At 38.2% G+C, this 15,341-nt stretch overlaps 1 protein-coding gene across 17 annotated transcripts in view; it reads right to left on the bottom strand.

Moving 5' to 3' along the window:
* The window catches only part of Ate1 (arginyltransferase 1), a 143,620-nt gene that overhangs the window by 92,273 nt on the left and 36,006 nt on the right, over window positions 1–15,341 (bottom strand). For all 17 annotated transcript variants that reach the window (XR_013428855.1, XR_013429179.1, XR_013429318.1 and 14 more), the window contains one exon: window positions 11,453–11,485. Coding sequence is in view for 12 of the 17 variants with exons in the window: in XM_078025133.1 (XP_077881259.1) it covers window positions 11,453–11,485 (33 nt within the window). In the remaining 5 variants the exon portion in view is untranslated. The remainder of the gene's footprint in view (window positions 1–11,452; window positions 11,486–15,341) is intronic.

Below are 15,341 nucleotides of genomic sequence, written 5' to 3'. Positions count from 1 at the left end.
CAATAAGAAGGCCACCACCAGACACAACCTTCAACCTTGGCCAAGAATCATGAGCCAAAACATACCTCTTTTCTCTGTAACTTTCCCAGTCTTTGGTAGTGTGTTATTAACAACAAAAAGCGGACTTGGATACACACAATAACAATTTTTCAATTTGGTAGAATCCATTTATTACATCAGAACTTAAAATAATTTATCCCAAATTGGAAATGGAATTTAGTCATTGACAGGTAACAGAATTGGGAGAAGAAATAAAAAGGAAGAGACCAAAGAGGACAGGTTTAAATTTTGGTAATATATTTCACAGATCAAATCTGAAGTTAGATCTTACAGATGGAAATTTTCTAAAGTAGTTTCTGAATCCAAAGCTGGGTAGAAATCAAAGGTCAGACCAAATGTCAAAAGAATAAATATAAAAGGTATAGAATCAACAAACAGAATAGATCATATTTTGCCTCCTTTCAGGAAAAATCACTCATCACTGTGCTACCAGCATTCATTTATCATCTCAGATCTCGGGCCCCACCCCAGATCTCTGAAGCCAGGAATGGGCATTAACAAGACACACAGGCATTTCGTGTGGACATTGGGCTTGGGATACACTGGTCGAGGTGACAAGTAGGAGGGTGAGCCAACCTCACAGTGCATGCAAAGCCCCAGTCAGGTCAGAAGGCTGTCAAATGACAGGGGGCGTGTCATTTGGCCAACCAGAGCATCACCTTGAAGACACAGTGTGGCTTCTTTCCCTCTTCTTTGTCACGTGCCTCACTGGCACTATGGCATTTGTTAAAGGCAGCTGAAACTATAAGAAGGGGCCAGTGAGGTCCAGGGCAAGGCCTGCATTTACGCAGAGCTCCTGTGTACACGGTCCCCATGTTTTTACATCCATTCATCCTCACATGTACTGGTCTAACTAATGGCTGGACAAAGACTCTGGACAAAAAAAAAAAAAACAGAGAACATGTGTTTGTATATGGGTATATATTCTTCTAGGAGTTAGTAATCCCAAGAGCCTTCACCACTATCACTTTTCCAGAGTCCCCACCTCTACCATGTTGGGTACTGGCTTCCAACATAGGAATATGGCAGGACACCAACATTCAGACCATAGGGCTGGGTGTTCTTTCAGTGCAGTCTGGGCTTGATTTTCTATTGATTGGCTATTTTACAACCCTTCAGTGGCTGGGGTTAACCTGTATATTTCTATCCAGGGAAACAACCCAAAGGTTACAGTTTCCCATCCTGTAAGATTTCATCTAATCTAGCAATCTCGTCTCCATCTTTTTATTAAACTGTGTGTGTATCTATATCTATCTAGTTTCAAATGTTCTTTATGCCAATTTTAATGTCTTATTGGCTTTGCATTAACTAATGTGTCAAATTTTATTTGACATGTGTTCATGCTCTGTATGTATGAGGTCATGATTTTACCTTTTTGAAAATTAGCTAACAGCTTTGGGGATGGTCCACTGAGAAGTTCCCGTGAACTCATTTGACAGAGGGAAGTCAATGAGAGACACACCTCATGACCTACCAAGCCTTGCATGTCTTTTCTTGGTTCCCGAAGATTCCCAAGCAGCACCAGAGCTCTCACATGGCTCGCTCTATTTCCCTGTGTCTTTTTCTCCCTTTCTAGTAAGTTTATGCTTCTGTTTTTGTTTTTTGTTTACTTGGGACCAATAAATTATCCCAATAGTGGGAGTAATAGTAGGACTTATATCTCTATTGGATGGATGATAGAGATCTACTTTCTGTTGAATGCCAGAAGACAGTAAATGTGGTTTGTAATCTTGTTTGTCAGTTTGTATGTTTGTCAGATCAATTAACTAAAGAAAACAGTTCTTTGAGATCTAAATGGAGGCCAAGTGGGCTTCTTTCTGACCTGTGGCTAAAGTTGTGAACTTAAACTGAAGAACTCTCTAGAAAATTCAAAAAAGTCTTTACTTTTCAGTAAAATTGATTTATAGAAACAAGCATGTATATTAATTAAATCTCCAAATTCAGAAAAAATAAACTCCTTACATAAACTGCTACCTCAGAAAGAATTCAAGTTACATAACTAAGGTGAATCTTTAGATAAATCAAACTGGTTTAAAACCTGGGGTTTAATTCTGGAAAGTAATATGGAGATTCCTCAGAAAACTTGAAATGAAATCACCATTTGACCCAGGTATCCCACTCCTGGGTATATACCCAAAGGACTTAAAATCAGCATACTATATTAACATGGCCACATCAATGTTTACAGCAACTCAATTCACAATAGCTAACATATGGAACTAACCTAGGTGCCCTTCAACAGATGAATGGATTTAAAAACATGTGGTACATATACACAATGGAATACTATTCAGCCTTAAATAAGAACAAAATTATGGCATTTGCCCGAAAATGGATGGAATTGGAGACTATCATGCTGCTAAATGAAATAAGCCAGTCCCCCCACAAAAAAAAAAAAAGCCAAATGTTCTCTTTGATATGCAGATGCTAACACAATAAGGGGGAGGTAGATAAGAATAGATGTACTTTGGATTAGACAAAGGGGAATGAAGGGAAGGGATATGAAAGACAGTAGAATGAATCAGACATAACTTTCCTATTTTCATATATGAATATACGACCAGTGTAACTACTTTATGTATAACTACAAGAATGTGAAGTTACACTCCATTTATGTATAACATGTTAAAACACATTCTACTTTCATGTATAACTAAAAAGAAGAATTTTTTTAATTGGGGTTTAAGGAAGAAAAAATTGTCTTTTCTCATATTTATTAATAATAACACATCAGTAGATTTAAAATAAATAAATCTGCAGGTCTAATGAAAAAATAGTTCAATTGAACTTCTAACACTACTCATTATACATCAAAAAAAAATTAACAGGGGCTGGGGATGTGGCTCAAGCGGTAGCGTGCTCGCCTGGCATGCGTGCAGCCCAGGTTCGATCCTCAGCACCACATACAAAAACAAAAGATGTTATCTCCGCCGAGAACTAAAAAATAAATATATAAAAAAAAATTAACAGTATTCCTACACAATGCTTAAGATTTTTAAAATCTATATGCAACTAAACTGAACTATAATTCTGACAAACATGTTTAAACTTTTATTTTTTTTGTACTAGAGATTAAACTCACGGGTGCTTAACTACTGAGCCACTTCTCCAGCCCTTTTTTATATTTTTTTTAGAGATAGGGTATAGCTGAGTTGCTTGAGGGCCTTGATAAGTTGCTGAGGCTCACCTTGAACTCTCAATCCTCCTGCCTCAACCTCCCCAGCAGCTGGGATTACAGGTGTGCGCCACCACACCCAGCTAAACATTTTTAACTATAGTAAAATATACATAAAATCTACTATTTTAACCATTTTTTAAAATATTTTTTAGTTCTCGGCAGACACAACATCTTTGTTGGTATGTGGTGCTGAGGATCGAACCCGGGCCGCACGCATGCCAGGCAAGCGCGCCACCGCTTGAGCCACATCCCCAGCCCCAATTTTAACCATTTTTAAGAGGACAGCTAAGTGATATTACGTACCTTCACAGTGTTGTGCAACTGTCACCATGACTCATCTCCAAAATTTTTCAGGTTTAAAACCACATGTACCCATTTAAACAATGACCTCTCCATTGGCCCTGGCAACGCCACTCTACTTCCTGTCTCTCTGAATTTAACTATTCTACAAACCACACGTGGACTCTTTAGTAACTGGCTTGTCTCACAAGGGTCATGTAGTGTGTGCCCTCTGCAAACATAACACTCCACTGTATGAATATGCCATCTTTTATCCCTCATGTACCAGTGGACACTTGGGTAGCTTCTACCTTCTGACTATTGTGAATCATGCTGCATGAACCCTGCTACACTGTTCATGTACCTGCTTTAATTTTTTTTTCTTTTTTTTTGCCGGTGCTGGGGATTGAACCCGGCCTTGTAAATGTGAGACAAGCACTCTACCAACTGAGCTATATCCCTAGCCCCACCTGCTTTAATTCTTTTGTGTATATACATCTATAAGTGACATTGGTGGATAGCATGGTAATTCTATCTGCAGGTTTCTAAAGTACTTTTCACTTTTTTCCAGTGAAACTGTCCCATTTTACATTTCCACCAACAATGCATAGGAGTCCGGATTTCTCCACATCCATAGCCAAACGGGTATAAACTGGTATCTCCCTATGGCTGTGATTTGCAATTCCCTAATGATTATATATTATATTTTGTGACGGCTTGTGCAATTTCTAAGATCCCCTGATAATTTTAACATGTAAATAAATTTATTTTAAATTTTTACTTTTGGTACTGGGGATTAAACCCAGGGGCACTTTACCACTAAGCTACATCCCCAGTCCTTTTTATTTTTTTTTAAATTTTGAGAGTGGGGCTCACTAAATTGCCTAGGCTGGCCTTAAACTAGCAATTCTTCTGCCTCAGCCTCTGGAGTGGCTGAAATTATAAGCAGGTACCACTATACCCAGCTTATATTAATAAGTTAATGAATAATCTCTGGATATCTGAATAGTTTCTAAAGTAAGATAAACACCAAAATAAGAGCATAATTTAAAGTTTATATATCTTTCCTTCCTATTTCTATGTCCCCATAACTTTGGATCATGTCAATAAACACCCATCTTTGCCACTCAGTGTAAAAGGGTATGTACTCTGAGTCTGCAGCAATGCTTGCATACAGTCCTCAATTACCCAACTCCTAGCTCTCTGAATAAAAGAGAAGTTACACATCAATGACTGAACCCACACTAATAGCAAAAGTAAGAGATATATATGCCTTTTTGTATGCTAGATAATGGGACGGCACTTTTTTTTAACATAAGAAGTGAGTAGAATGACCCTAAAGTAAAGTGGCAGCTTGTCTGAGAACATAAAAAGAAAAACGAAACTAGAAGGACTATAGCAAGCTGTAGGACAGGGGAGTGAATTCTATTTGCCTTGCTTTATAATATCTGAGCTGAAAAGAAGCCATAAAATACATTAAAATGTTGGCTCATTCACTCAGTTTTGAGGGACTTCTCCCTCTAGGATACTCTAGCCACTCTCTTGAAAGAATAAGGGCCAGGATGATTAAGGGACTTGCCCAAGGTTACAAAGCCAGTTTAGGAACATGCAAGGAAGAACCAAAACCTAGAATCTTCAATGTTCAACTTGGGGTTTTTCTCACTAGACACTGCTATGGTACACCACACTGAAACAGAATCACAATGTGCCCCTGGGAGCTGTTCAACATAATGAAGAAAGGGTTCAGGAAATGTGTTTCTCAAATATGTCATTATCAGGAATTTAAATATTTCAAAGAACCCATGTTTCAGTCAGCGTTTCTACTGCTACAATCAAAAGACCTGACAAGAACAATAGAAGAGGAAAAGTTTATTTGGGGGCTCACAGTTTCAGTCCATAGATGGCCGACTCCATTCCTTGGGGCCCAAGGTAAGGCAGAATGTGATGGTGGAAGAGTGTGGTAGAGGAAAACAGCTCAGAAAACAGAGAAAGACTCCACTTGCCAGACAAACTATATACCCCATGACCGCCTCCTCCAGCCACAACCCTCCTGCCTTCAGTTTCCACTCAGCTAATCCCTATCATGAGATTAATTCACTGCTTGGGTCAAGGTTCTCATAACCTCATCATTTCACCTCTAAACCTTCTTGCATTGTCTCACATGTGAGCTTTTAGGGGACACCTAATATTTAAACCATAACAAACCAAAAGGGCTTACTCTTAACATTTAAAACTAAAAACTAGAGACACTGTGACAAAAATTTTAATTGAACTTTACAAAGCTTAAGTAATTGAGGAATTTAATAAGTGTGTCCAAAATAAGAAAGAAACTTATAAAGAATAGATAAAAATCAAGATTTTCTTTAATCTGATATTTCTTTATATTTTAAAACCTAACACTTCAATAAAAAGAGTTTTAGGGGCTGGGGTTATGGCTCAGTGGTAGAGTGCTCACCTAGCACACATGAGGCACTGGGTGCGATTCTCAGCACCACATTGAAATAAAGATACTGTGTCCATTGGGGCTGGAGATGTGGCTCAAGTGGTAGTGTGCCTGACTAGCATGCGTGAAGCACTGGGTTCGATTCTCAGCACCACATAAAAATAAAGATACTATGTCCACCTAAAACTAAAAAATAAATATTAAAAAAAAAAGATTTTTAGTAAAGCACCACCAAAATGACTCACAAAATAACAGAATCCGAAACTTCTTAATTCTACTAGCTAGTCAATATTTATTGAACACTACAACATATACCTAAAAATCAAGAGTTACTATCCTTACGTGGGCCCTTTTTTAATGTCAGTTCAATTTGAGACTCCTGCTTTTCCTATCTTTTTATGAGGGAAAGCACATCCCACAGTGACATTCCAGACTGAGAACTCAATGAATGCCAAGATCAAACAAGACTGACGTCCCCATGGAAACTAATCCACCCCAGGATTTACTATTCACACATCTTCTGAAGCATTCATGCACATCTAATGGGCAATGAAAACTGTCAAGGAAGATGACCCTAATTTCCAACACAGTTAAAAAGGTCCTTGGAGTAATGATGAATGCTACTACTTGCTAAAGGAAGCCAGATCCAGCAAGAAGATAGATTGAATGAACTTAAGATTTTAAGATACCATAACTAATCCAAATTCATGCAGAAAAATCTTTAACAAGATGATTTTGTGGTATTTAATGCTTGATTTTCTATTCTAAGTGTGCTTTCTTTTTTCTCAGAATCAGTTTTGATACTTTTATCATTCAGGATCAATTTCTAGAAAAGGACTTCCAAGTGCTATCATTTTACTATGAAATATACTCCCCTTCAATCTATATTGTCTTCATGGTGTCCAAAAAACAGATGGAAGTAAGCTCGTTCCTCTAGGAACCAGCCATAAACTCAGAAGTACACTCTGGCCAGCACATACAAGTTCCTCTTGCTGGGCAAGGAACAGCATCTTCAGTTTAACTTAGTTCCTTGTCATTAGCCTAGTTTGCAGCCCTGTCCCAGCCAGGAGTACACTCAGATCCAAGTGAAGGGAAGAGCAGTCAAATGACAATCCCAGTGATCTTGCTCCAGAATTCTAATTAGTGCTTCTGGTCTACAGCCTGCTCAACTTCTGATTCAAGAATATGGGACTCAGCCTGAAAAACCAATAACTGTTCCTAACCTCCATGACCAGAAAAACATCCCTACTTATACTTCAACTTTTGCCCAGCAAACCAAGGTACAACCTAGCTTTTCCCTGCTCACTATTCAGTGCCATCAGTGGAATGCTAACCATTCTTTTAAGGATGTCTATGTCCCCTTCAGGTACCTCTTTCTGAACAGGCCCTAGCTGTTTAAATACAGCTGGGTCAACCAAGTACTAAGCTGGAGAACAGATGAAAGTTTCCCCAACTCACAGCTCAACCCTCTTCCTAGCCTTCTCTCCACAATTCTATGGACAGCTGATTCTTAGTGGCCAGAAATTATTCAGACTTCTTTCCAGCTTAACTCATTCTCCCCCCACCTCATCTCTCCATTACTAGCTTTCCAAGATCCCTTCATTTCTCCAGGACCCAGTTTTGGCCTTTCTTTCTTCTACATTTTGCAGAATTCTAATTTTCAGCAAACTTATAAAATGGTAAAACTATCACAATCCAATGTTAGAACATTTGTGTCAACTCCCCACCATATGACAATTGCCCCTGGCCACATGTGGCTACTTAAAGTTAACTAAAATTCAAATGCAGTTCCTACATAGCTCAGCAATACATATGACCACCGGCTACTGTTCTGCAGTGCAGATGCAGGACATTCTGAATAGGAGGGTTCTGACTGGGACCCTTCACAGTTAATAATCAACATGGTTAGATTTAAGGACCATCTTGCTACTTGTTCTCCATTGTCCCACTTGCTTTCTGTTCACTCTTCCTTATCCTCTATTAAACTGAACACTCTATCATCATATCTTATCTTCACTATTTGCTTATTAACTCTACCTCTTTCCACCTTTTTTCTTTCTTTTTCTTATGACTGCTCTAGGGCAGTGGTTTTCAACAAGGAACAACTTTGTCCACTAGGGACACCTAGCAAAGTCTGAAGACCATTTATGGCAACTAGGGCAGGGGAGGAGGATATACTGGCATCTAGTGGGCAGAGGCCAAAGGTGCAGCTAGGCTCCCAATGGTCCTTACAACCAAGACTCCCCCCAGCCCAAGATGCCCTGGGCACCAAGGCTGAAAAGCCCTGCTGTGGGCTTTACCAAGTGTACCTCCAATTCATCATTCTCTTCAAGTAGTGCTCCAGCTTCTCACTGCACCACCTCCTCCAGACTCGTGGCTGTGCTGTGGAGTGCCTAGCTAATCTAATCTACTTCTCTGGGCTTGATTTTTCCTAAGAAGTAGTAGATCGTCTGTAAGAATCAACAATGCAGGCAAAGTTAAGCACAGTTCCTATATGTGACAGGTGCTGACTTCCCAGAAGATTTTAGGGATGGGAAAGGAAGGAACAGAAGGCAGAAAAATCGAGCGGTCTAAGTTGTCCCTGTGCATGTGTGGCATGACTTGTTCCCAACACCTCGCCCTCTGCTGCTCTACCTCTAAATACGACGATGAGGCTGCGACCAACTGGACTGGCTGGCAAAGTCTGACTCTAAAGAGAATTTCAAGAATCTTTTGGCCTCTGATATATAATCCCTTTTATTTACCTACATTTAATTGAAGACATCTGTAAGTGGTGCCACACAAAATGTAATTCAGACTCAGAAATGTCAATAAAAATGTCTGTAAGGCAGAAGTCCGATGTAAACCTAGCAGGGAGTGCACATCAGCAGCCACAGAGCCACACAGAATTAGAAGTAGAATGGAAATATGCGGCCTGACTTGACGAGGTGATAAAAGCTCTTTTCCCATAAAGCTTAATGAGCGCTATTAGTCTTCAGCTTACAGGAATGTAAAAGGGTCAGCTCCACAGAGGGAAGGAGCCGACTCTCCACACATGGTCCATTCAAATGACAACATATCAAATTACTGATGTAATTACTATAACCTGACAATTTCATTAGATTCATGTGGCAGTTAACTGTTTAGGACTTACAACAAAGGGACATGGTTCATTCATAGAAGCTTTTGTAGATAAAATTAAGTTTAAAGTCAGCTTTATTTTCAACTGCAAGTCTCAAGTATGTGTCTCTACCAGACTTATTTTTCTTTCCTTCAAAATTAGGTAGGTTTTGGGTATTTACCATATCTGTAATTTCCCTTCTTCAGCTAAAATAAACTTAGTGGCAAAATTAAACATTCTGAGACTTCTAACATCCTCCTGCCTTGGCTCTGCTTGGGCTCTCAGGTGTTGTGTGGTGGCAAAAATACAGAATCCTGGGCTCAGGGCTGCTGAAGGAGCTCTGGGGTTAGTGGCCACTCACTAAGCCATCCGGCAGGCCCTGTTTAAGTCCCAGCTGTGCAGGGGAGCAACTCAACTTAGCTGCCTTCTCCTTAAAATCCTTACTCCAGGTCACTCCTCTAAGTTCTTAATGAAACTCTATGACATGGTTACAAAAACCACTATCGAGGCTACCAATGCACCTCTACCCACTGTGGGTCCTTTATTTGAAGAGTAAAATGATTTAACTTTTCATAGTTGATGCTAATATTTTGTGTATCTCCTCCTTTGATTACTATAAACTTTTAAAACACATTGACTAGAATTTGCATTTTACCTCATTGACTACTTGATCAAATCTAACCAAATGTTATTCAAAGAAACAGAATTTTTTTATTCTAAAAGATCATTACATTCAACATAATAACTCTTTAATGACACTTCACCAAGTTGCCTTTTTATTATATGTATTTTATGTACAAAATTATATATCCTTATATAATTAAATTTTTTTATCTTTTTCTTTGTGATACTTCCTACTGCTTCTATAGTAGAAATTGCTTCTTCAATTAAAGAACAGACTATAAAATGTATATTGCCTGCAAGTTTCTTCTGGTTTGGTTTTTGCTTTACACTAAGTTCTTATTTAAAACTCAATTTGTCAGGCATTGTGCTCATGTTTGTTACAAATCAACTCATTTAATTTTAATGACCTTCTAAGTATTATTTCCATTTTTAGATTGCAAAACAACAATGCAGGATGTCATTATTATAACCCAACAATTTCATTAGACTCATGGCAGTTAACGGTCCTTGGGCCACCTAAGTGCCTCCCATTTCAAAGCCCAGAATCTTTCCAGAATATTTCTTTGTTCCCCACATGCCCCTCAGACACTGGAGGTTTAGAAAATGTGACCAAACCTGGATGGTACCAGTCTTTCTGGTTTGGTCCCTTTCCCTTGGAGATCACTCAAATTGGCCACCGGAGCGTTTAACGTGCCAGGCTGGGCACCATAACTCATCATGAACAAAAATTGTTTCAATAACCAAATGAACACAAAGTTACAGAAACAGAAAATTAATAACTGCCAGTATGTGGGGAGGTCAAAGATGGGCTTACAAAGGACATAAGACTGAGGCTCAACCATGGAGAGGAATGTGGTTTGAATGAGCTGGAAACAAAGAAAGAAGCACAAAGTGAAATAAGTAATAGAAAAGCAAGAGGAAAGCAAGGAGCAGAGCTGGCATGTGTGCGATGAAGCATCGCCTAAGGGAAGAACACAAATACCATAGGATTCCAGCAGCATGTTTCACACCTGCTCCTCTTTGTGGCCTCATTTGAGATGTAGGAATTATTATTTGCATTTTAAAGATAAGAAAACTAAGGGTCCAAGAAGCTGGGATCTGCCCAAGATCATGTGGCTGATGAGTGAAAACATGTTCTTTTTCCAGGTCTTGCCAATCACCTACAAGTTTTTCTGCAACTGCAGCTCACAATGATACCTGGTTCTCTAAACATCGAATCGTTTTTCTTTATCTTAAAATATAATTACTGGACCCTCAGTTCTGTACTGAGAACCAGGATGAGTGTTCAATGAACAGAAAATGAAGCACCCAAAACCATGCCTGTGTGGCAACAGAAGCTTGCTGCAAATCTCCTGCTCCTGTCCAGTCAACTGACGGGCTTTAAAATGGTCTCTCAAACCAGGTGAAACCTCCTCAATTACAGCTTTTGCCTGTGATTTCTCCAGGTCTCTTAACACAAGGTTAATTTATATAGAGTTAAATAAACAATTGTGGGAATAATGGAGATACAAGGCTATTTAAAGTGAAGGACTGTTCACTCTACTTACTGAGAAAGAATTGAACTTAAAAAGGAGCAGTGACTAGTTATGAAGGTGAATAGCTGTAACTTGTAGAAAATTTTACCAAAAAAGGCTGTACTCATTCCATTACTATTATTGAAAAATGTGTTACTTCAAAATGATCACTCCTAAATTGTCAAATAAATGCCTAATGAAAGATACCAACATTGTTAATTAACAATTCTAGTATCAAAGTCAGTAACTCTTACCTCCAACGGTGAACTGCAAAGGAATCTTGTGAACTGCAGAGGCAAATTTGAGCAGAATCAATTCATCCAGTCAATGGGCAAAAAAAAGAGAATACAGAAAAAGAAAAAATCATTATACAATTTTCCAATAAAAGCATCTAAAGTAAACCCAAAAGTCTATATAAAATTAGTGTTTTTATAACATTGTATGGCTCATCCACAGAGGATGAGAAATCCAACTAGCCCACAGCCCTAGGTACCCAACTTTTAAAATTGGAGTGAATAAATATTCCTAAATATTTGTATAAAAGCAAATAAAGCACAACAATTAGTACCCATTTTTTTTAAGTTTTATTTCACAACCTTTATCTTATAGAAACACTCTCTAAGGGAGAAATCAGCAAACTTCCTGACCCTAAATGCCACCAGCAAAGTTAAGTTACTGCCCCCAAAAAGGGGGATACAAACCACAGGGGAAGCTAGGAAAGGTGGAGATAGAGAACTGAGGACCAAGAGAGGAGGGAAGGCACAGGGAGGCTCGCTGTGGGGACCAAACTGGCAGTCCTGCTCTCATCTCTCGCTGCTTTTGCCTTCTTTTCTCTCAACTCAAATCTCTCCTTCCGCCCTTCCTTTTTGGCTTTCTCCCACTCTCCCTCCCTCCTTTACCCTCTCTCTCCTTTTTAATGTGTATCAGATTTCTAGAAAACCACCCAAAACAGCAGTATATGCTGCTTGTCTCTCAGCATTTAAAGAAGGAAGCAATGGGCAGCTGGTGGGAGCGGGGTGGGGGGTGGGGGGTGGCAGGGGACGACAAAGCAAACTGTAGGCTGGCTATGAAATGAGGACTGTCACATAGCTTCAAACATGATGGTAATTCATGTCTTCACAGATATATTTACAGAAAAAAAATTCAAATTTCTTGATATTTACTATAATACCTAAGTAGTATATAAACTCATATTTCTAAACACAAATTAACTACAATAAACTGGGCATGGTGGTGCACGCCTGGAGGCTAAGGCAAGAGGATCATAAGTTCCAGGCCAACCTCTACAACTTGTTGAGGCCCTAAGGACTTAATGAGACCCTGTCTCAAAATAAAACAAAAATGGGCTGAGAATGTGATTCAGTGATTAAGCAACCCTGGGTTCGATCCCCAGGACCCCCACACATACACCAAATTAACTACAATAAAATGCAATGGAAGGCCTATTTCTAAGCACTCAGCTTCCTCTCCACAACAAAGCCAGGCAGCACTTAATAGGAGTACAAATAATTTTTATTCTCCTTCAGAGACACACCTTGAAATATTTACCAATGAAATCATATGAGGCCTGGGATTTCCTACTAGATTACTACAGAAGGTAGAAGGAAGTAATGTGGGAGTGTAAGGATAAAGTAAGATTGTCTGTGATATGAAACTAGTGAGATGAGGCAATGAATACATAGGATTCATTGTGATTATCTCTACTTTGTGAACATTTAAGGTTTTCCATAATAAAGTTTGAAAATATATTTCAGACCCACCCTCCCCAAAACTCAATAAATATACTCCTAAAATATCGCTAGTGCATTTCAAAGCTATGCAATTGATTAGCATCACCTAGGGCCTAGATGACATGATACATTAAAGTACAGACTCTAGAAATGTTTCCTTAAATATCCATGTGCAATTCAGTTATCTTAATGTTACGAGAACTTTCTGAAAGTGCAAGATACATCAAAATGCTAAGTCTTCGGAATGCTGATATGAAAGAAGTCTCTGTATTAAAACCGAAAATCCAAGCTTTGTAGTCTTGGATTCTCCTTCAGTAGCCCAACCAAGACAACTGCTATTCCTCCCCCCAGGAGTCACAAGTGCCAGTTGAAATACTACCTAATTTCAACAGTGGAAAAAAAAGCAAAAGTATGGTGAGTTTTTATTTTAAAATCAGAAATTTGATATCACTGGAAGTGCATAACTATGTACACAAACTTTTGAGTTTATAAGTAGTTCTGTAAGTGATATATTAATTAAGACAGAAGCTACTTTAAATAACAAGAGAAACATATAAATAGTAAGAAAACTAAGTTTCCTTGAAGCTCCAATAACTTACATTCATCTTTGGCATGTATATGTGTAACATTTGTGTCACAGCTTTTTCAAAATAGAACTAAAAATTCTTATCTTGTTTGAACTGCCAAAACATGAAATACAAAAGTTTCCAATCCTGAAGCAGTAAAAACAGAATAACAAATCACAAGACACAGATTCACATTATTCCCAGACATGAAAGATTTCAGAAAATGCCGTTTCTCCATCAGCACGCCAAAAAAACCCACGGATATCCCATGTTTGAATTCAGTTGACTTCATAAGTCTCACAATGAAGCTATACATCTTATGTTAGGTACAGATGCTTATACCTTCAAAACTAACAATTATAAAAAAAAAAAAAAACATGATTGCAAATACATTTTGTACATACACTGCAACTGACATAGAAAAAGTGCCCTTTTAACAAACACTACCATGCACCCTTGTCATAGTAACAAAAAGGCTATAGCTCCCACCAGGCCGGGTGGCACACGTCTGTAATCCTGGAGCTCAGGAGGCTGAGGCAGGAGGATTGCAACTTCAAAGCCAGTCTCAACAAAAGCAAGGCACTAAATAACTCAGTGAGACCCTGTCTCTAAAGACAATACAAAATAGGGCTGTCCCCCAAAAAAGGCTATTGCTCAATTTTGCTGAGGCTAAAAACTACTAATAAATAAATTTTATTAAAGTTAAAAAAAAAAAGATTATGTCCATAGTGAGGACTCATATTTATACCTCAATACCATTTTTCTAATATGGCTGTCAAATAAGAAATAAAGGTCAGAGTTAATGTTTAAAAGATTCTGTTCAAGATATTTAGCATAATATTGAGAGAAAAATGAAATAAAAATTTTAGCATATTTTACACAATTATCTTACTGATTTTAGATTCAGTAAGAAATTTTACAGAAAAGGGAAATACACACCAAAATGCAATTTTTAAAAAGATAAATCATATTTCAAAAAATTTCTTCTACACCAAAGAATATCTGTGAGGCGTTTCCATCAAAGTGGATTTCCAAGTCTTATAATTGCTCCTACACATTCCCAGAACTTCCTTGCATTAACCAAATATTTCTACTGTCATAATTCCTTTTATTTGTTGTGTGACACTTGCTGTCTTACAAATTATCAAGGAACAGGTCTATTCTAAGTGGATTCTAGTAAAATGTAATTTGGAATTGTGCAATTATCAATCTAAATCACATTTCAGTACAAAATCCCAAATTTTTCTATCAGGAATTTGGAAGCCTTAATTCAATTAAGATTCTAAATTAGCCAGGCATGGTGGCTCACACCTGTAATCCCAGAGGCTAGACAGGCTGAGGCAGGAAGATCATGAGTTCAAAGCCAGTCTCAGCAACTTATCAAGGCCCTAAGCAAGTCAGCTAGACCTTGTCTCTAAATAAAGATTTTAAAAGGAGGGGAGCAGTGGTTGGGGATGTGGTTCAGGGGTTAAGTGCCCCTGAGGGGCAATCCCCAGTATGGGGGAAAAAAGATTCTAAATTATGTAAAGTAACATTTTAGACCCCTTTCTCATACCCTACAGTCCTATAATTTTTGGTACATTTTTACAACTATTTTTAAATTGTCTGCTTTAGTGTAAAACTATTTTGTGTTAAGAATGTGTCTCTTATAAATCTATAATTCTCAGAAATTAATCTTATTTCACAAAAGAAATAAAGTTCATTGTTCCATATTTTACAACAGAAAAATAAAGCCTTCAAATATAACCTAAAGACACAACTAGGCCCCATTTTTTTAAAAAACTCATCCTAAGAATTAAGTCTTCACTTGAGGGAGTTAAAACTAAGGTTTGAGAATGAGGATCTTG

This window comes from Ictidomys tridecemlineatus, chromosome 1 (genome assembly GCF_052094955.1).
Source record: "Ictidomys tridecemlineatus isolate mIctTri1 chromosome 1, mIctTri1.hap1, whole genome shotgun sequence".
In the NCBI taxonomy this organism is placed as follows: Eukaryota; Metazoa; Chordata; class Mammalia; order Rodentia; family Sciuridae; genus Ictidomys; species Ictidomys tridecemlineatus.
The sequence above is the reverse complement of the archived record's forward strand: the minus strand, read 5'-3'. Positions and strand labels throughout refer to the sequence as shown.